Raw genomic sequence first — 27,513 nt, forward strand, 5'->3', positions numbered from 1 at the left:
ACTTTATGGTCCCTTCCCACCCAAACCATCCTGGGATTCTGTGATAGTACAAGAGTCAGTGCAAAAAGAAAGGATTTGTTACAATCCCTAGAAAAAGGAATCAAGGTTACCTTTTCCATTCAAGGAAGCCACGAGCCCACACCCATCAGGAAATGATTCCAGATGAAGGAAGCACTGCAGGGAAGAAGGGGGAATGTGACCTCCAAGTTTAGACAGAGCCTATGTGAAAGGCACAAATAAACCCTTTTTTACCAAAGTACATTTCCCTCTGCCTCTCTGTCCCTCATACCTCCTCTCCACAAAGAGGAAATTTCCAATTAACAGGAAAAAAACCTCATTGACATCCTGCTTTGTGCCAGATGTGGAGCAAAACGAGTAAGGTCACTGATCCAAGCCCTGATACCATGGCCATTTTTGGAGCCAGCTACCGGGAGTTATAACTGAATTTCCACAATGCCCCCAGTTCTCCTCCAAACCCTCCTGGCAGCCAAATCCTTTCTGTTAATTAGCAGAGTGACTTTTCTGATGCAATTCACTGCAGCCAAGATTGAACACGCACCAATAAACATTGCAGCAAACTTTGAGTGCAATTACAGGGACCCAAGATGGGCTGCCAAGCAGCCCACACTCGTTCAGGGGATGGCTCTGCACATCTGGCAATGCTGGGCGAGCACTCCAGGCAAGAGCTGTGACCCAGGCCTGCTCTGTGTGCTGGGGAGGGAGGTTCCTCCAGCACAGGGGAAAAGCTCCAAGAGCCAAAGGCACCAGCAGGCCTGGCACTGGCACCCACCTCAACTACTCCTTCCTCTCCACACGCCTGTGGTTGCTTCTTTGGGACCTCTGTGCCCACACTGATCTGGGATGGGGAGAGCAGCTTCCTGCTCCTCCGCTGCACATCCAGGAGGAGGCTCCTGGTTTTGCAGATGTCCCAAACCACCAGCTGGGAACAGCAACCTCCTGCTTCAGGTGGGAGAGAAGATCCAGAGGGATGTGGGCAGCAATCAGCTGGGAAGAGCAGGAGTTGTGTCCTTCACCTGCATGGCAAGGAGAGCTCCTGCTGTGGGACAGGGCAAGGAATCCAGGAAGATGGACACGACCTGGCTGGGTGTGATGGCACCAGCAAATTACCATGTGCTGGGCTGATCACACAGTATGGGCAACAGGGGAAGGGGGGATTCTGCCCTCTGCCCCCTCAGCTGAGCCCCCACCTGCAGAGCTGCCTCCAGCTCTGGGGAACAACAGCACAAGGACGTGGAACTGCTGGAGCAAGCCCAGAGGAGGCCAGCCACAGAGATGTTCCCAGGGCTGGAGCCCCTCTGCTCTGGAGCCAGGCTGGGAGAGCTGGGAGGGTTCACCTGGAGAGGAGAAGGCTCTGGGGAGACCTTGGAGCCCCTTCCAGTGCCTAAAAGGGCTCCAGGAGAGCTGGAGAGGGACTTGGGACAAGGGCCTGGAGGGACAGGACAAAGGGGAAAGGCTTCCCACTGCCAGAGGCCAGGCATAGATGGGATTTTGGGAAGGAATTGTTGGTTGTGAGGGTGGTGAGGCCCTGTCACAGGTTACCCAGTTCTGAGACACGATGATCTAGGGATAGAGGCACAGACAGGGTGGTTTCCAGCCAGGAGGCCCAGGCAATGCCCAGCTCCTGCTGCTTTTCATGGAACTGTAGAATCATTAGAGTTGGAAAAGACCTCCCAGATCATCAAGTCCACCTCTCATTGATCAACTTTTCACCCCGAACCAGGCAGCAGCTCCCCAGTTTCACTTTCACAATTTGTTACAGTTAAACGCCCCATTTCCAGGAAAGCAGCAGCCAACGCCCCACGACCCTTCTGAAAGTGAAAGCAGCATCTACGGCAGAGCCGGGGCCAGACAACGAGGGGAGCTGCGCTGGGCTTCTCCCAGCCCCGAAGCTCCGGGCATGGAGGGATACGGTAGGACCCTGGGGCTGAGCTACGGGGCTGGGAGCCGGGATCATTGCGGAGCGGGAACTTCTGCTTCCCATTCTGTAGTTTTTCCATGGCTCGGGAGATGCCAGGGAAACCGAAGAGGGGTCTGAGGGCAGTGGACGGGTGGTCTGTGCTCCGAGCGGGGCTGGAGGCTGCTCACAGCCGCTTTGAGGCAGCTCGGGGGATCCGCGTGCGCTGCGGGGGCTGAGCTGGGAGGGTGGCAAAGAGGAGGGGTGGAGGGGGAGGGAGCGAGAGCGGGGAGAAGGAGTAGGATCCGGGGGGATTCAGGGGCAGAGTGGTGTGTGTAGAGGTGCAAAGCCCGGCGCAGAGCCGGCAGCGGGGCTGGCTGGGGACAGATCCCTTGCGGAGTCCCTTCCCTTTGCATCCCGTGCCCAGCTGGAAACGCTCCCCGCAGGCGGGGCCGATCCTGCCCGCCCCGGGCACCACCAGCCCCAGGCGGGGTCCGGGGGCTGCGCTGCCCTGAAGGCAGGAGCGGGGGGTGCTGGGGCCGTCCTGGGGCTGGGAGTGCTTGTTACAATCTGGTCAAATATTGCAGAAAGAACTTCAGATCCGAATATTCCCTTAAGCAAAATTAGAAACCACACGAGTTATCTGTTGATACGAAAACTGATTTTATTAATTGCTAAAAGATGCAAAGACAAAGAGGAAAAAATAAGAAAAGTTGGAGAATGCTAAGATTACTTCTAGAAGCAGAGAAAAGATACCACCAAAGCTAGCTTTCCACCGAGCTGGTCTGGGGGGGAGGGGGGGGGAAGAAGCAGTTTCTACCCTTTTTTTTTTTCTCTATCTCTGCCGCTTTTCGATGTTATCTCTTTAGCTTGCGGGGGTGGGGTGGGGGGTGGGGTGTCTTAACAGCTTTAGTTCTCTGGAATGAAGCCAGGAAGAGTAGTTTCGCTGCTCACGCCGAGCCTCCCAGGCCGTGCACGGGTCCCGGTTCAGCCGCACCTTTCGGCCCTCAGAAATACCGTAAGGGAAGATAAAACTCACGCAGGTGGGTCTCAGTCGTCTCCAGGCCAGCAGAGTTCCAGCCTCCAGTGACAGGCAGGCAGGATGCGGTGGCAGAGGAAAGGTGAGGGGAGCTGGGGAGAGCTTCTCAGCTAGGGTAACTGGTTGTCTCTCCCTTTTACTCTCCCTGATTTTCCAAAATTTTTCCTCAGCTTTTACAGTGTTCAAAGGAGATTGTAGGTGGTTTCTTGGCACATAACCCTATTCAGATGTTCGAGGAGATACGATAACGATAAACAATAGCAGGATCTTTTGGCAGGAGAACTCCAGGAGGAAGCTCTTCTGAGAACTTCCAATAGAAAGCCAACAGAGAATTTTTGGTAGGAAGCTGTGACAGGCAGAAACAATGGCTAAACATTATTTTTGGCATTTCTATGTTATCTGTGTGCTACACTGCTGCCTGTGCCCCGTGCTGCTCCTGAGGGAGCAGGGCAGCTCCGGGGGGACGAGGGGCCCTCCTGGCACCTCCTGCTCTGGCCCCAGGCCTGGGGGGACACTTTGTTCTTTTCCTCCTTGTGGAGGGAGGGTGGGATTCACCTCTCTTACAGTCGAAACTTCACAGCCCAGAGCGCTCTGCTCCCTGCTGCAGCCCTTCAAAGGCACAAACGCTTCCAGAGCCCATTTCCGTGGGGCAGAGCTGGGGAAAACACTCTCAGGGGGTTGCTCCCGAGAAATGAGGTGCAGGCATTCCCATGGCAGGTCCTCCTGCCAGCCTTGCTGCTTCCCTCCCTCGCTTTCAAGGAGGAAAGGGATCCCGAGCTGTCCCATAAACGTGCTCAGTGGTTCTCTGCACTAACACAGTTGCCTGTGGCTTTTTCCCTGTTCCTGAAGCAATAGGAAGCCGTGCTGGGACTGCAAAGGGTGCCTGGGGGTTGGTTCAGGGTCTGGCTGGGCTGGAGTTCATGTTCTCCAGCGCAGCCACCGACAGCTGAGACTGAGCCAGTGCTGGCAGTGCTGCAAGGGGAGAGAAGCTGGGAGGGGACAGAGCTGGGGCAAGTGGCCTGAGGGGACAATATCCAGCAGTGGTCATGACCCAGCAGGTGCCTTCGAGAGCAGCTGCCCTGTACCCCGAGGCTCTGCTGCCCAGGCAGCAGCTGCACATCTGACCCCGAGGGGAATTGATGACTAAAGTTCCTCCTTTGCTTTACCAGCACACCCAGTTTACCTCTGCTGCCTGAACTCCCCTGACCTCACCCCAGCCGTTTTTCTCCCCTCTGCTTTTCACCTTCTCTGCCCTGTCCTGCTGGCAGGAGTGCAGTAGCTGCGTGGGGTGGGGGCTCAGGGCCTGGTGGGATCCAACCCCAGTGCCATTTCTCACTCTTTAGCTCTCTTGGAGCCCCTTTAGGCACTGGAAGGGGCTCTGAGGTCTCCCCAGAGCCTTCTTTTCTCCAGGTGAACACCCCCAGCTGTCCCAGCCTGGCTCCAGAGCAGAGGGGCTCCAGCCCTCGGAGCATCTCTGTGGCCTCCTCTGGACTCGTTCCAGCAGCTCCACATCCTTGTGCTGTTGTTCCCCAGAGTTGGAGGCAGCTCTGCAGGTGGGGTCTCAACTGAGTGGCGCAGAGGGCAGAATCCCCCCTCCCGTGCTGCCCACGCTGTGGGGCACACAGAGGATTTCTGGCCTGGGTCCAGCCTCTCACCCACCAGCACTCTTAAGTGCTTCTCCCCAGGGCTGCTCTCCATCCATTCTCTACCCAGTCTGTCTTTGTGCCTGGGATTCCCCAGACCCAGGTGCAGCCTTTTGCACTTGGACTCCTTGACATTCATGGATTTTTCACTGGACCAACTCTCCATCCCGTTGAGGTCCTTCTTGTGGGATGTCCTGGTTCCAACCAGGACAGGGTTAATTTTGGGGGGTTCACAGAATCACAGAATATTCTGAGTTAGAAGGGACCCACAACAATCAAGTCCAACTCCTCGCCCTGCACAGGACCATCCCCAAGAGTCACATCATGTGCACAAGTGTATCATCCAAATGCTTCTTGAGCTCTGTCAACCTTGTGCTGTGACCACTGCCCTGGGGAGCCTATTCCTGGACGCAGCCACTCTCTGGGTAAAGAACCTTTTCCTCATATCCAACCTAAACCTGCCCTGACATAACTTCAGGCCATTCCCTGGGGTTCTGTCACTGGTCCCCACAGAGCAGAGCTCAGTGCCTGCTCCTCCTCTTCCCCTCTCAAGGAAGTTGTAACTGCAGTGAGGACTCCCCTCAGTCTCCTCTTCTCCAGCTGAACACACCAAGTGCCCTCAGTGTCCTCACATGGCTTCCTCTCCAGGCCCTTCTGCCTCATCTGCTTGACTTCCCACATTTGGGAATTTCCTGCTCCTGCCCTTAGGAGGTGGTGCATAAAAAGTGACCAGCACTGATGCAGCCCAGCCCCTTCCAAAGCCTCTTCCCAGGGGCCGTCCCAAACTCTCTCCCTGAGCAGCCTGGAGTCTGTTCTCCTCATGTTCAGGGTTGAAGGTTTGCTGGCACTTTTCCTCCTGTCACCAGACATTTTACACTTGATGCCTTTGTGGTGGCTGTGGCCAAGTCAGCTCCAAAGGCCATCACAAGACCCTCTCTGGTAATGAGGAGCAAATCCCAGGGGGCACCTCTCCGAGTTGGCTCCCCAAGTCTCCAGTCACTACTGATGGGCCAACAGGATGCCCCAGGCACAGCTCTGGGCAGGGACACCTTGGATTTTCCCACTGCCCTGGGGTGGGAACCATGTGTGTCCCAAGGGGCAGCTCCTGGGGGAACAGGTGCGAGTGGGGTGAGTGAGGGGCTCAGTGGTGGCAGCTGGAGCAGGAGCACAGGTCCCACCCCTGTGCCCGTGCCAGGGTTGGGGTGAGTGTGTCTGAGGAGGGAGGTATCTGTGGGGTGAGTGTATGAGTGCTGCCTCTGTGTGCTGGGAGCACCAAGGTGGAGCAGCCAGTGAACAGGAGAGCCTTGGGGCTGGTAAGAGGGTGCAGGATGCACACAGGGGTGTGGGATCACGAGGAATCCAGGAATGCCCTCGACTCTCTGCACTTACGGATTTGGGAGTCCTGTTGAGAGGATGTGGGCGATGTTGAAAGTGACACCTTGTCCGTGGCAGGTTGTGTGGCCAACTTTGTGTGTGTGTTGTCTCTGGAATACACACTCAGCTTCAGGGCTGATTCCACAACAGACACATCCATTGTCCTGGGAAGGAGACCCTGGGTCTTGTGGTTGGGCTCCAGCAGCGAGGTGGGAACATCTCCAGGTCCAGAGCTGCTGCAGAGTCTCCTAGAGGAGCGTGGGGCCTCTCACAACAAACCTTAGGGAAAGTCTCTTTTCTTCCCTCACAGCCATGGCTTCACAGGACGACATCCAAAAGTGGGATGGAAAAGCACAGTTCCTGGCAGAGGTATTTCAGAAGGAAGGACTGGAGGCTGGATATTGGCTCCCCAAACTGTCCCAGATCCTGGGAGTCCAGTGCACAGAAGCCCTGCAACATCTGCAATATGAAGACTACCTTAAGCTGGAGTGCCAAGTGCGGCACTCCTGGGAGAAAAAGGCGCTCCAGAAACTCCTGAAAATAAGAGACAAGAAAGCAACTTCTAAGAAGCTGCAGAAGCAGAGACAAGAAGTGGCCAAGCAAGTCCTGAATGAGCTGACAGAAACTCCCAACAGCCGCAGTCACAGCCAGGATGCTGTAAGGCAGAAAGCAGAGGCTCAGTGGGAAACCACAGAGGTTCCCAAAGAGTTCTGGCCAGCGCCAAAGAAGCCTTTGGCAGATGTGCTGGAAAGCAACTCGAAGCAGCTGGAGCATCAGGAGTTGTCAGTGGGCAGGAGGGAGAACATCCCTGACACGGAGGTGCTGAGGCAGGCGTCAGGGGGACTGGCCCTGCAGGGCATCTACAGAACCAGCAGAGCTGAAGATGTGCTGGCAAAGCGAGAGCAGCTCATCAGGGTTCCTGAGGGATTCCAGCTCGCCGGTCCAGAGCAAGGATCGGTGCTTGAGAGGGAGGAGTTCTCCTCCAATGCAGCAGAATCCTCTTTCACCAAGTCCATGGAGCAGCTGGGCTTCACCATCAGTGTTTCTGCCAAAGCCGAGTCCTGGTGGTTTAATTTAGACCTTGGTGTAAATTACAGCAGCTCCTCACAGTCAGAGAACACTCAACAGTCCAAGTCTGAGCAGAGCTACTTTTGCATCACCAAGTTCCAGTACATCCCTCTGGCCTCCTGCTTCTTCCAAAGGCATCAGCTACTCCTCTCGGACGCAGCCCTGCAAGAGCTGCAAGATGTGGAGCAGCTTTTGAGCTTCACTCGGGAAGAAGACAAACCCAAACTGCTGGAGAGCTTCTTCCACAGGTTTGGGTCCCACGTCAACCAGGGTCCCCTCCACTTTGGAGGAATATTCTGGTGGAAGGCGTCTACAGAAGGATTCAGAGCCGAGCAGAGGGAAGAGATGAAGCGACAAACATCTGAAGCCCTGAACAGCTTTGTCGGGGCCAGTCTCAGCGCCTTTGGGGCCAGTGCAGGAGGGGCCGCAACTGTTTCCCAATCCAACTCAAAGGCCTCTGTCCAGGGCAGAGCTGGAGAGAGCTCCCACACAGCGATTCAGCTCTACGTGGTCAACACAGGGGGCCCATCAGAGACAGATTCTCTTCCTCAGTGGAAGATGGGGCTTGTGTCCAATAACTCAACGTGGTGTGTTATCGACCGCGGCTTCCAGCTGATCCCAGTGTGGGATGTCATCCTGTGCAATCACAGCAGGGATTTTCAGTCCGTCTATCGAATGAGCAGCGCCCTCAGGGCTGCGTACAAAGCACTGACGAATCAGAGCGTTGACACCACTTTTAGGGAGGAACTGGCCAGTGCAGTGGAAGAGGCCAGAGATTTCATGGAGTTTGTGAAGACCTGGGAGGGGACAGTGGATGAAAGGAAACTGCTCATGCTGATGGATCTAAAAGAGAATCTGAATGCAAAAACCAAGAACCCCAGTGTCTGGATTGAGGTGTGCCTGTCGGACAAAGCCCTGCAGGAGGTTCTGGTGAACACTGTGAGGAGTTGCCAGGAGTCACCTCCAGAAAACTCCACCTCTATCAAGGCACTGTTGTGGAGCCTCCTGGATCCTCATATCAATTCTGTCAAGAACTTCCCCAAGTCTTCCTTCATTATGCAATGGATCTTCCAGACTGAGCACAGGCTTCCCAAAACTCCCAAAGCCTTTGAGCTTGAACAGCTCATGGAGACACTGCAGCAAATGATGGAGCACATCCGTGCTGTCACCTACACACCAGGAACCTCTGCTACTGCCATTCAGAAAGCAAAGATAGAAGCCACCTGGAGTATAAGCCGTGTGATTCATACCTCACTCCAGTCTCTCCAGGAAAGGGCTCAGAAGGACATGCAACTGTTGGTGCTCTTAATTGTGACCAGCACAGGGTATCAGGTGGACAGCAGCAATTTTCAGCGCCTCCTTGGACATCAAGAAATTCAGTACATGGCAAAGGCAATGGAAGCGGCACATGAGCAGTATGTGAATCTGAAGGAACAAGATGCTGACAGAGCTGAGGCCTCCCTTCTGCTGACAGGTCTGACTGTGACACCTGAAAGTAAAGAGCTGTCCCCAGAGCAGAAGAGGGAGCGTTTAGTTTTCATGGAAAGGCACATGAGAGGCTTATGGTCCACAGGGATAAAGAATCTCCTCCAGAAGCACAGGGAATGCGAAGACTGGGAGATGCTGGAATGTGACTTGTACAAAACCATGTTAGGTGGCAGCAAATACAAAGCAAATCAAGCCACTGCAAACCAAGAGTTCCTCCGCTTGCTCAAGCGCCTTGGACTAGAAAGTCACTATCCAAGAAAAATGGGGATGAGAGATTTCCACATCATCTGCAAGACATCTCTACATGACAGACAGCCCAGCAAGGACCAAGAACTGCCATTTCACTTCTTGCAGAAGCTCTTAACCGTGGACTATCGGGTGAGGTACCTGACTTGCAGGGAGGGGAGCAACCCAGGACTTGCCCCTGTGCCAGAAACCACAGAGGAAGAGCACGAAGCCTCAGACTTCTTTAAAAACTTTGTAAATGTTTTGGAGGAAGCAGCCCCTGAAGCTGCAAGCAGGGAGGGCCATGTGCACCCCATGGACCTCCAGATGGCAATTTTCCACTGTGCTGATGACATCTTGAGACAGTCCATTGCAACCAAGCTGGCCTTCTGCCAACTGGCACTACCTCTACTGGTGCCCAAGCCGGGCACTGCCCAGATTGAGTTCCCACTCTGGGCTCTCAGCCAAATCAAAAGGAGCTGGAAAGAGGTGGAGAAGTCGGGACAGCAGCCCAGAATGAACAGTTACAATAACAAACTCATTCATCAGGCAGAGATACCCATCGTGTCCTTCATCCGCATTGGCACTTCTGCCACCTCTTCCAAGTCTCAGCTCCTCAATGCTCTGCTGAGCAAACAAAGACACGACACCTTTTTCCACCGCCATTGCCGAGGCAGCACCAGAGAGTGTTTGCTGATGGAAGGTGTTGTGGAGATCGCCTGGTACTGTCCCCAGGGAAGCCCCGATGACACCTTTGAGTGCTGTGTGGCTTTCTGTAACCTGCATGGAGATGCCAGGGGTCACGGAGCACAGCTGCAGTTCTTACAGGAGATCTCTGCTGTGAACGTGGCTCTTGTATCCGAGTCTGAGCACATGTACGGCAGAGGAAAAAAACTTCTGCGTGACCTGTCGCAGTCGCAAAGGCCTCTGGTTTGTCTTCTCACTGACAAAGAGAAGGTTGCAGCTGGACAATCCAGCAAAAACATAACAATAGGGATCAAGAACAGAAATGAAAGAGTAACGTTGCATGAGCTGAGCAAAACAATCGGGAATCTCCTGAAAGGGTCCAACCCACATTTCAGCCTGGATGCCTGCCTGGACAAAGCTCGCCAGCACGGATTCTTAGTGGATGAAGATCAATCTGAATGTGTGACAGCCAAAGCAAAGGCAAAGGAGCTGGTGACTCTTCTGAAGAAAGAGAAGCTGTCTGAGATCAAATCCAAGCTCCTGCCTTTTCAAGAAAAACTGTGGCACCAGAGGAGCCAAATTGAATCTGAAAAGGTAGAAATAAGAAGAAAGCAATTAGAGCAAGCTTTTCCCTTCAATCAGCTGATGAACCAATTCCTTGGCTTTCTCCAGTCAGAGCCAGCAGATACCAAGAAATACTTCCTGCAGTGGATGAAGGTCTTTATGGATGACCTGTCCTCTGGTTGCCTTGAAGAACTGAGGAGAGACCAACACAAGTTACGGTCTGAAATCTGTACAGGAAAGGAAGACCAGGAAAAAAACAGTGAGTTAAATGACCTCTCTGAAGAAATTGGCCTTGAGCATCTTTTGAGAGAGGTAGGACAGATGTATGAAGCTGTCCAATTAATGAGCTCAGAAAATGAAAATGTTGTCAAACTGCCCCAAATGGCAGCAGAGCTGATGGTTTCGGGGTATCCTGTGGAGCTGATGAATGGGGATGCTTCTTACCTCCCCCTGCGCTGGGTGGGAGCAATCTTTGACAGCCTAATTGAGAGGCTGGGGGACAAACGAGTGTTTGTTCTCTCTGTGCTCGGCATCCAGAGCACAGGGAAGTCAACCCTGCTGAATGCCATGTTTGGGCTGCAGTTCAACGTGAGTGCGGGGAGATGCACCCGGGGAGCGTTTATGCAGCTCCTTCCACTGGACGAGGAGCTGCAACAGGACGTGGGTTTTGATTACATGCTGGTTGTTGACACAAAGGGGCTTTGTGCCCCAGTCATGGGCAGTAAACAGTCCCTGAATCATGATAACAAGCTGGCCACCTTTGTCATTGGCATCAGCAACATGGCCTTGATCAACATCTTTGGGGAAAATCCCTCAGACATGCAGGATGTTCTTCAGATCACTGTGCAGGCTTTTCTGAGGATGAAGGAAGTACATCTTTCCCCAAGCTGCCTCTTTGTCCACCAAAATGTCGGAGAAGTTACTGCCAAGGAACAGAACCTGGAAGGACAAAGACTTTTTCAGGAGATGCTGGATGAAATGACAGTGGCAGCTGCCCAGCAGGAATTCTGTGGCGTCTCCTCCTTCAGCGACATCATCCACTTTGATGTGAACACCCACGTTCACTATTTAGCTCACCTGTGGGAAGGAAACCCCCCAATGGCACCACCCAACCCCACCTACAGCCACAACGTCCAGCAATTAAAGAGAAAAATTCTCCAGGTTGCCAAGAAGGAGTCACAAGGCAGCATTTTGAGGCTCTCGAGCCTGAAAGTTCGTATTGGTGACCTCTGGAATGCTTTGCTGAATGAGAACTTTGTTTTCAGCTTCAAGAATTTACTGGAGATTGCTGTGTACAGGAAACTGGACACTGCCTTTAGTCAGTGGACCTGGAGGCTGAGGAGTCACATCTCAGAGGTACAAATGAGACTGGGCAACAGAATTCGGAATGGAGACTTGCAGAAAGTCACCAGAGAACAACTAGAAGGGCTCGTGCAAGAGACAAGTGATGCCATCGTGACAGACATGGAAAAGTTTTTCAGGGAAGTCAAAGACTGTGAGATGCAGGTCCAGTGGAAAAGCAGCACAGAGCTGAAGATGAAAGATCTGAAAGAATCTCTTCTTCTTGAAACTCAAAAGAAATGTGAGAGTCTCATTGAACTGCAGAAGACCCAGAGTAAACTCATTGCAAGGAAGTCAGAATATGAAGATGAGCTCCTGAGAAAGAGCAGGGAGTTGGCTCTGACTCTAAAAGGCAAGAGCCTCAGTGAGATACAACTGAGAGACAGCTTTACTTCTCTCTGGGCTGAGTGGATTGCTGAAGTCTCCCGTGCTGCTCCCCCACTGGAACGGGTGGACATTGATGCAGAACTAGAAGATGTCCTTCTGGAGCTTTTTATGGAGCCTGGTTTTCATGCATGGATCAGGTCATTTCCCAAACACAGAGAATTTTCTTTGGACTTGAGGAAATATGTCACAAACCATTGGAAAACATTCCTCCCATGGAAAGTTTCCAATGCTGATGTGAACTTGCGGGACATCACAGACAGCATCATAAAGCGTGTGTGGGCAAACATTGAAAAGAAGGAACAGAAGAAAATGGATTACAGTCGAACCTTTATTCATGAAATACTCCATGAAGTACAGAAAGGTGTGAACTCCATCCCCAGCAATGCACCATTTAGGGTTAAAAAAGATTACGTCATAGATTTATCTGTGTACCTCTGCAAAATGGCAGCAGAAAGGTTTAAAGCCATGCACGAAGTGTTCCAGAACGCAAATGACCCAGTCACCTACCTGAACAGCAAAAGAGAAGATTTCTTCACATGTTTCCAGATTTCCTGCCAAGGAGCCACTTCTGTCACAGCTTTTGCTGTTTTCCTTTGTGACAAGCTTGCCCCAGCTCTTCACCAGGCCATCTTTGAGGGGACGGCTAAAGCCATTGCTGGGGACATGCAGGGAGAAGTCCCAGATTTCCAGGGCAACAAAGCCAATCTGGAGGTTTGTATCCTGAGATTCCTGGCACAACAAGAAAATTTTCAGTATTTCAAGCAGTACCTGAAACACCCAAAAAAGTTTTTTCAGATGTACATTGAGAGACGTGTTGAGAGTTACTGTTTAGATGAGAACAGGAGGCTGGAGAAGTTTTTAGCTTCCTCCCTTGATCTTCTCTATGGAAATATCCTGTCAGTTGTTTCTTCATCAACTGAAAAGGTCAAAGATAGAAATGACAGAGAGGACAAAACCTCTCTCTGGCTGGATGAATTTTGTAGGGAACTGACAGAGCTGATTGACTTGCCCAGAAGTGACCTGAGGTGCATCGAGCATCAGGAGATCACAGACATTGAGTTATTGAAGAAAGCTATGACAGAAGAACTGGCTGCCCTGAAGGATGTGCTCAGGGGAAAATTTGCTGCTGCTGATCTGAGCTGCTTTGAAAAGCAGCCTCTCACCATCCTGGCAGAGCAGTTTTCGGGGTGCTGGGCGCAGTGTCCCTTTTGTGGGGCTGTCTGCACATACACCATGTGGGGACACGATGGGCACCATCAGCTTGTCTTCCATAGACCAGAATTTTTGACAGGACGGAAGTGGCATGGAACGGACCACCTGGTCATTGAGATTTGTCGTAGCAACTTTGCAAGTGCCTCTAAATCTTTCAGTTGGAACATTCTTCCTGATCCATCCATGCAAGCATACTGGAAATGGTTTGTGTGTCGTTTCAGAAGAGATCTAGAAAGGTTGTACAATGGGGAATTTCAGGGCAAAGGGGAAATCCCTGAGGCCTGGCAGAGAATTACCAAGCAGGAAGCACTTGCTGAGCTGGACAAGTGTTATGCCATGTCGATGGGAAGGAAGAACCTCCACGGCTTTGCAGTTTAGAAGAACAGAGTACAAGGCCGTCCACAAAATGCTGTTTCAGTGCTTATGCTGTCAAGCCACAGGAAGACAATGGTATCCAACTGCTGACAAATTTGGGTGAAATAAGGTGTGTTACTCCAGCCCTCACTCAGAAACTCCCCCGCTTCCTGATCAACCAGAATCCTCTTCCCTTCCTACCATAAACATTTCCCTCTGCTTTGTCCTTGAGCAAAACAAAAACCCTCCTTGTGGTGATGAGTCCCATGGCCAAGATGGAGCCCAAGTGCCAGAGGAAGATCAAAGGCAGCACTAGGAAGCACCAAGTCGATGAGTTGCTTCAGTGGAATCCCTTGAAGGCTTTGATAATAAAGGAGCTGGTTTGGACCATCCTGGTCCCTGTGTCCTTTCTGTCCAGGGAAGCCCCAGCTGGGGGTGACTGAGTGCCTGTGCTGTGCACAGGGGCAGGTGACAGGGGGGTGGCCCTGGGCCAGGGTCTGGGGGAGGGCATGTGGCAGGAGAGGGTCTGCTCGGTTCAGGGGGTCTGGTCAAGGACCGCCCTCACTGTCTGAAGGGACGGTAAATAGAGCAGCAAGCCACAAAGCAGGAGCTCCAGGAAAACCAATGTGAGTGGCAGTGAAACAGGAGCCAGGCCTAAAAGAGTTAACTAAGAAATTTGGGCCTGCTAACAAGCTATGAATATCCAAACGATCTGTACTCGTTCTGTTCTACCTACTGGAGCAAAACTTAAGAGTATGGTAAAAGAAACATAGAATAGACCTAGAGGTAATAAATTAAGATGCGGTAAGATAAAGTAGACATTTGAATAGAAGAAACAGGCTGGGAGCCAAGGCCTTCTCCCAGCTTCAGTGAGCGGGTCAAAAACAATAGAAGAGAAGGGAGGTCAAACTGAGGAAGATGAGAATTAGCCCCCAGACCCATGGAGGAAGAACGGATGTACCACCAAAATTGAGGGCCAAGAGAAGCACCACCCCAAGCCCCGCCTGAGCTCCACCTATACTCTGCCTGTTATTAATATGCATAGATAGATTTTGTAATCACATGAATATGCGCTTAATCATATACGAAAATTGTATAAAAACTGCTTATTTTGTGTGAAGCCTTTGAGCAAGTTTGTCCAGCACGAGCTGGCTTGCTCCCAACATTGAATAAACAAATACCTTGCTGCTTAAAGATAAAAAAAGGTCTCTGAGCAGTGTTTTGGGCCGATTTTTCAGATTCAGCAGGTGACAAGGGAAGCAGCAGTGGGACCCAAGCCTGGTGTGAGCCATGGACGGAGGGCTGAGAAGGTTTATCCCAGCCAGGGTCTCTGATTGGGAGCTGCTCAGCTGGGAAACTGCAGGACAAAAGGGAACGAGCCCAAACTCTCCCCAGCCCCAGAGCTGAGAAAGCAGCCACGGAGCCAGGGACAGGAACCAAAGCTGGGCAGGGGGAGCATGTGCTGCAGTGGCCGAGGGTACTGGGGAGACCTGAGGGTGGGAGCAGATTTGGGTGCTACTGGAGTCAGACTGGGAGTGCAGGTGCCCCTGGCCATGGTATCAGCTGTGGGCTGAGAGGGGTCCCAGTGCAGCTACTGGAGTGAGTGGGGGTGGCCTCTGGCCTGGGCTGGGCTATCAGGCACTGCAGGGTCCCTCACCTGGTACCCTCACCTCTGCCAGCAGCTCCCAGGTCCTTCTCCAGCACAGGGAGATGGTTCTCTGCACCTTTCCATGTCTCTGCCAGGCCACCCTGGCCAGCATCTCCCTCGGGGGGATCGTCTGGCACGTCCTTCCTTGCAGACATTGCTGTGGGAAGGAACAGAAACAGCTTTAAGGTCTTTTCCTACCTGACCAATTCTAGGACTCGGTGCCTTCCAGCGACACTGGGATGCAGCAGCTCTGCCATTCTGCAAGGGTTGGACCTGAGCTTGTGTAAAGGACTGACAAAAGGTAGGATCTGCTTCGCCTTTGCCTTGAGCATGGAGCTAAAAAGCCTTGCTGCAAAGGCCAGGCTGCTGCAGGAGCAGAGCTGCCTGCAAAAGCTACAGGAGGCACGAAGGAAGCTACAGGAGGTATCCAGTAAGCTGTCAGAGGCACCCAGTGAAGCTATTTTTATCAAGAAAGATGGTCTTTTGATAAAAAGTTGTGACAATCAAGTACATGGCAAGGATCAATGCTGCTCTGTCCGTCTGTTCTCCTCTGGGTGCACCAGCCCCAAACTTGGGGATGTGACAGCACAGTCATGGGCCAGTGAAAAAAAGCCTTTTCTGGCCAAATTTCTCCTGAATGTCAGTTTCTTCCAAGGAGAAATGAAGGTCCACTTTGAGACTGCTTTCACCACAGACCCCCTGATCTTTGTGCAACCCATCTTGGACCATCCAAGTTTGTGTAAGATATGTGAGACCACAGGGTTGCATAAAATACCTGGAAACATGCAGTGACTGCTCCTTCTGGTCCTGCAGGCTCCTTATTTGTAGAATCATGGAATGGTTTGGGTTGGAAGGGACCTTAAAGATCATCCAGTTACAATGCCCTACCACAGACAGGGACAGCTTCCACTATCCCAGGTTGCTCCAAGCCCCATCCAACCTGGCCTGGAATGCTTCCAGGGATGGGGAAGCTACAATTTCTCTGGACAACCTGTGCCAGGGCCTCACCACCCTCACAGAAAGTAATCATTGTTCTGCCTTTGGTGTGCAGCTTTGTTGTCTAAGTTGCAGCCACTGCTTGGTCATTGTTTCACTTCCTAACATTTTGTCCTTTTTATAATAGATGTGTGGCTTGAAAAAGCAACATGGACTTGCAGGGAAATTATATTGGGAAGAAGGATAGTTTTCTGGATGGGGTGGTGCTGGAGAAGGGAACTGAGTGACACCAGGTTTTATGGACAATAATTGCACTGGTGATGTTGGGTTGGAGCAGAGGTGTCCAGATTATAGATTCTTTAAGTGAAAGAAAAAACTAGGCTTGTTTTAAGATGATCTTTAAAGTCCCTTCTAACCTAAACCATTCTATGATCCTATGATTCTTAAAAGATGTTGGAAGTGTTCCTGATTCAGGCAACCCAATACTGCAGCAGCCCAGAACTTGTGTGAGCTGCTGCTGCTGCTGCTCTTAAATTGAGTCATATGTCTAAAAATGCTTAAAACCACCTTGGACTAAAGGAAGAGGAGGAACCTCAAGCTGCTGTGAAGTCCTGTAGTCCTGAATTTGCCCTTTGCAACAACTATGTCCTTGAGGCAATGTCCTACTCCGATAAAAATAAATATGTAAGAGAATAGGTGTTGCTGGCAATGTCACCATCTTCTACTTTATAGACCTTCTTGGCCATGAAACCAGGAGGACCAGAAACCCTGCTGCCCAGGAGGGATGGTAAAATTGGGTAAGGAAGGGCACAGGAATGGGCTGTTTCTCTCTGTAGAATTCTTTGTGAATGATTTTAAGAAATCTCAGGGCTGAGAATATCTTCCTCAAGATCAAATATCAGCTTTATAGCTGCTTGAGTGCCCTGAAAGAAAAGGCAACTCAGATGTCCACCTTCAGGTTATCTAAATCTAGGGTTTGCTCCCACCTGGGTAAACTCCATGTGGGATAAATCATGGTTTTGTAGTCAGTGAAACACAGATAAATGTTAATGCTGCTCTGGAGATGTACAGCTGAATTTCTGCTCCCTGGTTCTCCAGGCAGCACTTTTATCCTTGTATTTCAGGGGCTTTGGAAGCAGCTGGCTTGTTTGTTGGTGTCCTTGCTGAGCTGGAAGTCTCTGAGGTGAGAGAGGTGCAGCCTAGCCCCGATTCCTGGAGGGAGCAGGGGCAGCTCCCTCCACTTTGCTGCTCAAAACACCTGGCAGCAGGTTGGATTTCCAGGTAGGTTTTGACCAACTCAGGTCCGGGCAGGTTTCCACAGGGCTGTCCAAGGCCACTGAATGGATAGCAGGGCTGTTCCTGGATGGATTTTATTGCAAATTGTGGAGGTGCTGTGAGGACAAACATTGGGCAATCGTACCAAAGGTCTGTCGTCCTTCCTGCCATTTGCACAGAGGACACTGGAGGAAGAGGATGGCAGAGAAAAAGTGAAGGATCCTTATGGCCTCGGGTTGCTTGGGGACATCCCATCATCAGAGGTAAGATGTGGCATGATGGAGGTGATATATGGACACACAGGGTTTAACCCAGTAGCTTTCACACTGTAATCTAGAGTGATTTGGAGTGCTTTGGACTGGCTGAGGTATCCCCCTGGGGCTGGTGGACAAGAGTCAGGAGAGAGGACACCAAACCAGGGAGGATGGACAGGACACAGGGACATTTCAGGCAGCACTTGCCTAAGTGTGAAAAAGGAATTGAGACCTGGATGTTCCCAGAGGACAAAGTCTGTGACCTGCTGAGTGATAAAAAGCCAAATGAGGTTTAGAAGAGTCCTTCCACACATTCATATTAAAACATTTTTTGCATAAATATATCTCTGTTAGTGTGGGTTTTCTAGGAGGGCTGTGGAGAAATGGAAGAGTAAGAAATATCATCATAGAATATGTCTAATTTTATATAAACAATTATTAAATTAATATCCTGACTATTCCCGAGTAAAGCACAGATTAGACTCTTTGGATTGGTCTTATCTATTTGCATATTCTTCAGTGAGGATAAAATATAAAGCAGTTTAGAAAATTCAACTCTTATTTCTCTTAGAACATTTGTAAGTTATAAATATATATATGCATATGCGCAGACATACAAATATATATATATATATATATATAGGTACACACACACACATATATATATACACACATATGTGCTTGCAAATGTTGTCTATACAAAAGAAAAATGTGATTTTTGGGGCTCCACAAAGTATCTTTTGCAGCACAGCAAAGAAAGGAAACTGAATATTTCAGCTGTCAAAATGCTTTCAGGTTACAGTATTACAATATTAATTGCTTTGCATTATTCTTTAATTACATGTGTTTAACTGGCAAGAAACAGGTCAGGAAAATGCATCACTTCTGTATTCTTGAGTAGCTAAAATAATATTTAGAGTTAATAGGGTAATTAAAATAACAGTTTAATTATAATATTAAGATATTTAAAGTAAGTTTTCCATCAAATATAACAACAAATAAAATTAATTAGTTGGAGATCTTATCCCAGTCCTGATTCATATTTGAGGTTGTACCACTTGGGGCAGATGGCACAGCCACAAAGTGGGAAAACAGGAGGAAAGAGTCATTTTATCCTATTTCAAGTTGCTTTTCAGGAGATGACCTCAAAAGCTCAGTTCAGAGCTCTGTGCCTCGAAGAACTCATTTATGCATTTAAATAATCACAGTGTCTATTTCTGCCTCTTTGCAGTTCCATACTTGACTATCTAGATTTTCATTGGTTTTCTTTTGAAGAACAAAACCAAAATCCAAATCATAGAAACAAATATTCCTACCTATTAAAGAGCACATATACACATTCCATCAATTAAATTTTACAGGAATGGGATTTAAGATAGGTGTGTTCTTTTGGGGTGGTTAAAGCACCTATTCTGTTTTTTCCTATCATACATTTTGGGCTTAAGAGGATTTGGGGCATCTGTGACACAGACACTGATGGTTTCTAAGGGAATTAAACGTGTCCCACATCCCCAGGCTCTTATCTTTGTCTGTCTCCTGCTTCCAAGGCAAAAGGAATCCCAGACTTGTTCTCCCTGGGCCTTCCTCTCTTGCCTGTTAGGTTCAACATGATTTTGAGAGCAACAGCTGGTTTTTTGTCCATCACAGGAGTCCCCAACAGATTGGAAAATACAGGAGGCTTTGAGGTTGGCCTGCCAGAAATCATCATTCTCTCACGTATCAACACTGGGAATCAGAACACATCAGTATAATTAAGGAGAAAATACGTAAAACCCCGCTGCCAGAATAATTTACATCCTCTGGACTGAAGAAAACTGCTGGAGGGGGATTTCAGCACTAGCTCTTCATTGCCATCTTGTGGGAAGCAGGTGACCTGGGTAGGATGCTCTTTGGAGTACAGGAATGTTGGGGTTTTTTCCTGCTCTTAGTGGTGTGATAATGAAAACACAACTCTGGGCTCACAGGGTGCCTTCAGAGTTCAAGTTATACCAGTGCTGCCATCAATCTCTCTGGTCCAAATCCTCTGGGGACACATATTTTATCAAGACATGTTTTGTGGAACTTATTTCCTTTGGCCACCTACAAAGTGGGTGCATGGGAGTGGGTGCTTCCATGAAAGTTTAGTTATTCAAACAACAGTTATTTCCTCTGGTATAAGCAGAATACAGATGTGGTAAATGTATGAGAATGAAAGTGTGACAAGAAGGTCAAGGGAGGGGATTCTCACTCCTGTGAGAGCCCACTTGAAGTCTCCAGAATAAAGACATGGAGCTGCTGGAGTGAGTCCAGAGGAGGCCATGGAGATGCTCCAAGGGCTGGAGCCCCTCTGCTCTGGAGACAGGCTGGGAGAGCTGGGGGTGTTCACCTGGAGAAGAGAAGGCTCCAGGGAGACCTGAGAGCCCCTTCCAGTGCCTAAAGGGCCTCCAAGAGAACTGGAGAGGGACTTTGGACAAGGGCCTGGAAAGACAGGACAAGGAGGAATGGCTTCAAATAGAAATAGGGTAGATTTAGATTAGATATTAGGAAGAAATTCTTCCCTGTGAGGCTGGTGAGTCCCTGGCACAGGTTGCCCAGAGAAGCTGTGGATGCTCCTGGATCCCTGGAAGTGTCCAAGGCCAGGTTGGGCAGGGTTTGGAGCAACCTGGGATAGTGGAAGGTGTTCCTGCCCATGGCAGGGGGTTGGAACGAGATGATCTTTAAGGTCCTTTCTAACCCAAACCACTCTCTGATGAACACAGAGAGTTCTCACGTGGTTTTCACACAGGAGGGTCATTCCAAAAACTGAGCTTCCCTAATGTAGCTGTTCAGAGGCTGTGGAGGCATTTCCAGGCCTCAGGGATGATCTCTTAGCAGTCAGCACCAGCACATGGCTGTGGGACAGCCCCGTGGAATTAGGTCCCTGCTGGATCCAAACCAGCAGCCTCCAGTGTGTGTCTGTCCCTGGAAACTTCCTTCACTGCCCACGATGGATCGATGTGTTGTACACAAACCAGGGTGGTGTCAGGAGCTTTTTGGAAGAGCCAACTCATGTGCCAGGGAAAGGGAAGGGAGTTCATGAGCGGTCACCATTCCTCCTGGGCTGCTGGGAAGTGACATTTCAGCTGCTGGGAATTGCTGTGAGAAGTCCATGTCCTTGGCCAGCTGGTCTGTGGCAGCTCTGTCATCAACAGGAGTATATAAAGACAGTTCTTTCGGGGTAAGACATCACTTTGGGAAGACACCTTTTAGGAGAAAGCAGGTAGGACAGACTGGCCCCTCTCCTGAAGTCCTCTTGGATGAGGTGAAGGTGTAGTTTCCATACCAGTTTCAACCAATGAGGAGAAAACCACATGATTTTTTGACAAAATTCATTGCTTCTCTAAAAAGAAATCCATCATCCAATATGTATAATTGTATTAAATTTAATTTAATTATAACTTAAATTCTCATAAACCTCTAAAATTTACAATGCTTGGTATTTCAGTAATGCATTTGGCTGATTATTACAGTCAGTAATGATGATTCCTAATTATTGTATTAGTTTGTATTATTTTTGAAAGGTAATTGGAATCTGCATCAAGAAATGGTGGTGGAGAGACACTTCAGGGCTTTCAGCTGGCTCACGTTATAAAGGTGTTATAGGGAGAAGGGAGGAAGTTAATTTTGGAGGAAGATAATTAATTTTTTTTTAAATTGTCTGAAGTTTTAACATCCAGAGTTATTTATATGGGATTCAAACAAAGGGTCTTCACTAAAGCTGGTGTAGGCTATCACTGAAGTTGATGGAAAGAAATTAACAGTATTAACCTAATTCTTTTAAATTTTATAGCCATAAATAATTTTTTTTCTTATGCAACATGCTTTCAAATATATCTTCCCTTAAAACCTGGTATTTCAACATATTTATTCTAGAACATTTATAAACATTGCATAAGTGGCATTTTTTATTAACAAACTGCAGCTTATATGTCATAAATAGTGTTTGTACTGGATGATAACAAATGCAGGTTAAATACTCGACTTCTTTCTGATTTTTCCTTGGTAGCTGTTGTATTTGGTGGCACTGAATTTGGACATGAAGATCTTTTCCCTTTTCTTTGCAGTTCTCCTCTTAATGCTCCAAGGCACTTCAGGTGAGAGTTACATAAAATGTAAGGAAATGCAGAGGGAAAATAGGGAGTATGGAGCGACTAAAATAGAAATAGAAATAAAATAAAATAAAATAGGAATAGAAGTGAAATAGAAATGAAATAGAAATATAAATAGAAATAGTTTTAATCTCTTTTGCCCAAGGCCAACTAATGCTTCCAGGACAGTGGACACACTTTACCTGTGAACAGGCACCAACTGGAACCATTGGATGCATTGAAGGCTCCCAGTTTGGAAAATAAGGGAATTTAATGGTGTGGATGTGACCAGCCCGCAGGCAGACTAGAACACTGCTGTCGTGCCACAGCCTAAATTGTTCTTAGCCTCTTTTGGGAAGAAAAATCAAGACTTTAGGTTGTTTCTTTTTTGTTTTGTGCAGGTTTCATGCGTGCCCCCAACAACGAGGTGCAGTGCAAACAGGCTGGGGGTGTTTGTTCCACTGACCCTTGTCCCCCAGCCAACACAAGGTCCTTTGGGCGCTGCCAGCGAGGGGTCCCTTGCTGTAGGACCGTGGTGAGTTATGGATGTGATGGTCCATGGAATCACTGAATGGTTTGGGTTGGAAGGGACCGTAAAGCTCATCTCACTCCACCCCCCTGCTGCAGGCACTAGACCAGGTTGCTCCGAGCCCTGTCCAACCTGATCTTTTTTTCCCAGGGATTTCTTGGGGTAATGGGTTTATTACTCATTTTCACACACTCAGTCTGCCCTTTAGAAGCAAAACTCCTCCAGCAAGGGAGCAGAGACTCTGTACACTCAGATACAGGATTTCCTGAGGATTTCCTCACTACTTCCCTCTGTACCATTAATGGTACAGCTCAAGTGCCTCGTGGGAAAGATCACAGTGAAATCTCTTTGGCAGAGAGAATGAATTAGCTAGAGATGAACTCTTTCTTTCTGCTGTTCCCATTAGTTGATTCAAACTGCTCATGATGAGTTAATTCTGTCTTTCAAGTGCAGACTGTCTGGAGACCTGGGACTTTTGGGTGAGGTTCGTAGGAAACCTGCATATTCCACGTTGCAAAGCCTGCCAGGTCTCACAGTCAGAAGAGCAACCTGAAAGTCACATTGCTCTGCAAGATATTTTCTCCAGTTTCATCATTTTCCTGTTTTAGACTAAACCAAAATATTTGCTCATTGTTTTGAGCAACCTGGTCTGCTGAAAGGTATCCCTGCTCATGACAGGGTGTTGGAATGAGATGAGCTTTAGGGTCCCTTCCAGCCCAAACCATTCCATGATTCTATGTTTTGTTTTGGGGATTTTTTTCCCCTTGAATTTCTTACTAGAATCCTAAATTTCAGCCTACATCTTTACTCTTATATGAAAGTGCAGAAACAAATATCCATGAAAACTTACACTCTGCCTCCACTGATTATAATGTCCCTTCTGTGCTTTGTATTGAAATCCTTTCCTGGACTGCAAAATGTGAAAATTTCTTTCCTTTATTTTGCAGTATGATTAGTGACCACTGACATCTCAGATGGGCTAAGCAGAGCTTCTGGAAATTTAAGAGATGCATCATCCCATCAGAAAATCTGGAGTTTTGAGCAGAAAATATGCATTTAACACACATGTGAACACGGCAAAACATGAACTACAAAAACAGAACAAACTCCTCCACAAACAGCCTTAATGACCTGAAGAATCTTGAAAGCAATTCTTGAACCACCCAGAAAACAACAATATTTCTCATTTTTTAAAATGTTTTGCTGTTGAAATTATATTGTGTCAATCAACTTCTATCCCAGAGAGATCAGACACATTCAGAAGTCTGTCCCCATGAGAGGATGCAGAACAAGTTCTTCCTCTGGCCCTCAGAACAGCTATTCTTTTTCTTATCTCCTTTTAGGGTTAGCAATAATTTGAATAGTGCTAGAAGACAAAGGCTCCAGGACACACTGATTTCTTATTTGGGGGTATTTGTACTTCATAGTCTGCATATCTCAATAAATTTTAGTAAACTTGCTCCAGAGGAGTGTTGTTTGATCCTTATACCTGTGAGGAAATGTCTTGGTGTGTGTTTGTGCTGGAGGATCTGGTTCCCATCTCACCTGGGGTCAGTGTGAGATGTGCCTTGTGGTTTCTTGTCCAAGAAAAGAAGAAGGAACCAAACCCACACATAGACAGGAATATGGCCCGGCCCTGTTCATTATTAGATTGACCATTAACAGTCAAGAATAACTTCAAGGCCACGTTGGACAGGGCTTGGAGCAACCCTAGTGGAGGGTGTTCTTACCACGGCAAGAGGTGGAACAAGATGATCTTTAGAGTCCTTTCCAACCCAAACTATTCCATGATTCTGTGATTCTCCAAACCCACTGTGATTAGGCTTGTAGGAAGCTGGCACAAACTGGTCATATTCAGCCCTAAAACCATCCATAGCAAATCCTGGCATGGACAACGTGGGTTCTTTGAGTCATCCCTTGTCTCAAATCCTTTTGGCCTTTGCATTAGCACTGTGAGACAATAGGGATGGGGAGAGTAAGGAGGGGATGAGTCTGGAGGGGATGAGCATTGGTGCACAGACTCCAGGCTGATGGACACACAGTCCACGACAGCAGAGTACAGGGAAAAGCAGTCTGACTAGTTTAGGATCCAGAGAAATAGAATTCCATTGACGTGGTGCTGGTCTACACTAAATAGAGACAGCGGGAGCAGAATGATGTGAATGTGGTGAGGCAGTTTCAAGCCCTAAGGAAGTTGGCCTTCTACCACCCAGGGTTTTCCCTGCATCCCCATTCCCAGCATTTCAGGTTGGGCTGGCAGATGTAACTGTGTAAGGGGAGCAGAGAACTGGGCCTGTCTCCTGAAGCCCAGCCCGGTGCTCTGGGTTGGAATGGCAGCAGGAATGGGCTCTCGTGCTTTTGGAATTATTAATATATATGTTGTCACACAAATTTCTGCAACACAGGACGATTTAACAGGACTTAATTTAGTTAAATAAAATTCATTTACAGGTTGATTTTTATAGACAATAAGAACAACAAAAGCCACCCTGATATACATGAGCAGATATCAGAATTGGGTTTCACAGGAGCTTGCTTTTATTGGAGTTGAAGCTGCAAATATCTTTATTGGGATACAAGAACTCATCCTCAGATCTTCTTGTGCTCCTGAGGGCCTTCACCCCCATGGGAAAGGCTCTCCAGGGTTGCACCGAGGACAGGATCCATCGATGTCAAAAGATGGGAGATGTCTCAGATGTCCAGAGCTCTTGTCTGAGTGGTCAGTGAGGTGTCAAATTTAGGAACTGGGTGCCCTACAAAGAAAAGTTAGGTGCTTAGATCATCCACCAAACTAGTTCTACCTGGACACCTCAGACTGCTGAAGACATAGAGCAACACATGGGATTAAAGACAACTGGAGATACTTGTGATCTGAAACTCTGTTTCTGGTCATAAGACAACCCAGATAAAACAGAGGATGTGGCTGCCACCTCTCAGCACAAGCCACAGCTCTTCAGCTGCAGCTGCTGATGACTCAGAATACCTACCAGGATACAGTTTAAGACTAAAACTAGTTTAGGAATAAAGACCAACACTGGAGAAAGTGTCTGATCCCCTCACTTCCCTCCATGCCCTTCATAGAATCACAGGATGGTTTGGCTTGGAAAGGACCTTAAAGACCATCTAGTTCCGACCGCTGCCATGGGCAGGGACACCTTCCACTAGCCCAGGTTGCTCCAAGACCTGACCAACCTGGCCTTGGGTGCTTCCAGAGGTGGGGCAGCCACAGCTTCTCTGGGCAACCTGTGCCAGGGCCTCCCCACCCTCGCAGTAAAGAATGTTTTCCTAATATCTAATCTAAACAAACTCTCTCTCAGATTGAATCCATTCCCTCTTGTCCTATCACTCCAGGCCCTTGTAAATAGTCTCTCTTTTTCAGAGAAAGCAGCCTGGAGTTTTTTAACACCACAAGGCTCTACCTTTTTTCTGCCAGACACACACCCTGGCAACTAAAGGTGTTTTTTGGAGGGTGTAGGGCACTGGAAAAGAGGCTCTATGATGCCAAAAGGGGGAAAAGCCCATTAATTCTATTTGCTCTTGGTGCAGCAGCATTTCTTTGCAGGGATTCTTCTTACCATCTGCAGCATCTGAGCTTCCCACCACGGCAGGTCCCGATGTCAACCGAAGGAGCAGCACATGGAACAAAGGAGCAGGAGCCCCGGCTTTGCCGGCAGGTGACGGTGTCAGAGGTTTCCTGGCTGGAAGCTGAAAGTAAACAAGAGAATATTCATGTTCATTTGTCACAGCAGAGGACTGGAGAGTCGAGGCATCGGATTTATGTGATATGGTATGTGGTTCCTGTCATCAGATTGGACTTCATCTCCAATTTGAGAAGTTTGACAGCTTTATTCTAAGTTAGATGTACTACCTATTAGCAGGTTCTATCTACCATCTATTTCAATCACTTTGTCCTGGTGATTCTCAAGTCCTCTCTCTTAATCACGTATTATTTAAGGATTATGTGTTTTTGATGTCACTCAGGTGATTTTAAAGCCATCTTTAGACCTCAGTTTCCCTTGTCTCTTAAATTAAAAAGCGCCGTAGTGTCATGGGTCTTTTCTGTGTGTAAGTCTTCATGAAGAGATATTAAATAATTTGTAGCTCTTTCTCAGAGACTCTGCTGGGATTGTACCTGAAGCCATCTCAGGAATCACAGTTTTTTTGACATGAAGAATACATTTTGTGATGCATAAAACAGGAAATGTCCAAGAAAGCAATCCCAAATCATATAGCACAGGCTTTGTCTAAAGCTCCTACAAGTACCTGGATTTGGCCCAAGTGGCTCTATATTTCTTTTTTTGAGTTGACAGACATTTGATGGTCTAGGAAAGTAGGTAAAAATTTGAGACTACTGCAAACTAAAGCAGTCATTGAGATAGTTTAAACTGCTCCAAAGACCCCCAAATAGCCTGGAATGATGCATGGACTCCATACCCATTTTATTCATGTTGAATATACAGAGTTCAGGTAAAGACCCACAGCCACAACCACTTTTTTCCCAAAAATACAGGAAGTCTTCTAATCTGCAATACACGGTCCGGAGGTGTGGGTGGAAATGGGAGAAGAGAAAGCTCTCACATTGCAGAGTTAATCCTTAAGTATCAGCCTAAGAATTGCCTCAATATAATCATCATAGAATTGTTTAGGTTGGAAAAGCCCTCTAAGACCTTCAAGTCCAACTGTTTCCACAGCAGTGACAGGGCCACCACTAACCCATGTCCCCAGGTGCCACAACCACATGGCTTTTAAGTCCCTCCAGGGATGGGGACTCCACCACTGCCCTGGGCAGCTGTGCCAGGGCTGGACAACACTTTTGGGGAAGGAATTTTCTAATATCCAATCTAAACCTCCCTTGGTGTAACTTGAGGCTGCTTCCACTCATCCTGTCCCTTTGTTTCCTGGGAACAGAGCCCAACTCCCCCAGCTCCCTTCTCCTGTCAGGGAGTTGCAGAGTGTGAGAAGGTCCCCCCTGAGCCTCCTTTTCTCCAGGCTGAGCCCCCCCAGCTCCCTCAGCTGCTCCTGCTGCTCCAGCCCCTTCCCCAGCTCTGTTCCCTTCCCTGGACACACTCCAGCCCCTCAATATCTCTCTTGTCTGAGGGATCCAGAGCTGCCCCCAGCACTGGAGGTGCCCCAGCAGTGCCAGCACAGGGACGGGCACTGCCCTGGCCCTGATGCCACACTATTGCTGGTACAATCCAAGTGTCATTGGCCTTCTCACTCACCTGGGCACACCTGGCTTATGTTCAGTCTTTGTCAACCAGCACCCCCTGGTCCTCTTCCAACTTTCCAGCCACTCTGCCCCCATCCTGGAGCACTGCAGGGGGTTGTTGTGACCCAAGTGCAGGACCTGGTACTTGACCTTGTTGACCCTCACACCACTGGCCCATGGATCCATCCTGTCCAGATCCCTCTGCAGACCCTTCCTACCCTCCAGCAGATCAACACTCCCACACAATTTGGTGTCATCT

General features: G+C 48.8%; 1 protein-coding gene across 2 annotated transcripts; it reads left to right on the forward strand.

Moving 5' to 3' along the window:
- Positions 1-1,833: 1,833 nt before the first annotated feature.
- On the forward strand, positions 1,834-14,200 carry LOC116783972 (interferon-induced very large GTPase 1-like). 2 transcript variants are annotated; one of them, XM_032682078.1, is made up of 3 exons: positions 1,834-1,931; positions 6,282-10,185; positions 10,276-14,200. In XM_032682078.1, exons 1-3 carry the CDS (start codon positions 1,919-1,921, stop codon positions 13,319-13,321), a joined length of 6,963 nt encoding a protein of 2,320 aa, XP_032537969.1. In that variant the 5' UTR covers positions 1,834-1,918; the 3' UTR covers positions 13,322-14,200. The 2 variants fall into 2 exon arrangements, with proteins under 2 accessions (XP_032537969.1, XP_032537968.1); XM_032682077.1 differs by having other exon boundaries at positions 6,282-14,200.
- The last annotated feature ends 13,313 nt before the right edge of the window (positions 14,201-27,513 follow it).

Source organism: Chiroxiphia lanceolata, chromosome 3 (genome assembly GCF_009829145.1).
Source record: "Chiroxiphia lanceolata isolate bChiLan1 chromosome 3, bChiLan1.pri, whole genome shotgun sequence".
NCBI lineage: Eukaryota > Metazoa > Chordata > Aves > Passeriformes > Pipridae > Chiroxiphia > Chiroxiphia lanceolata.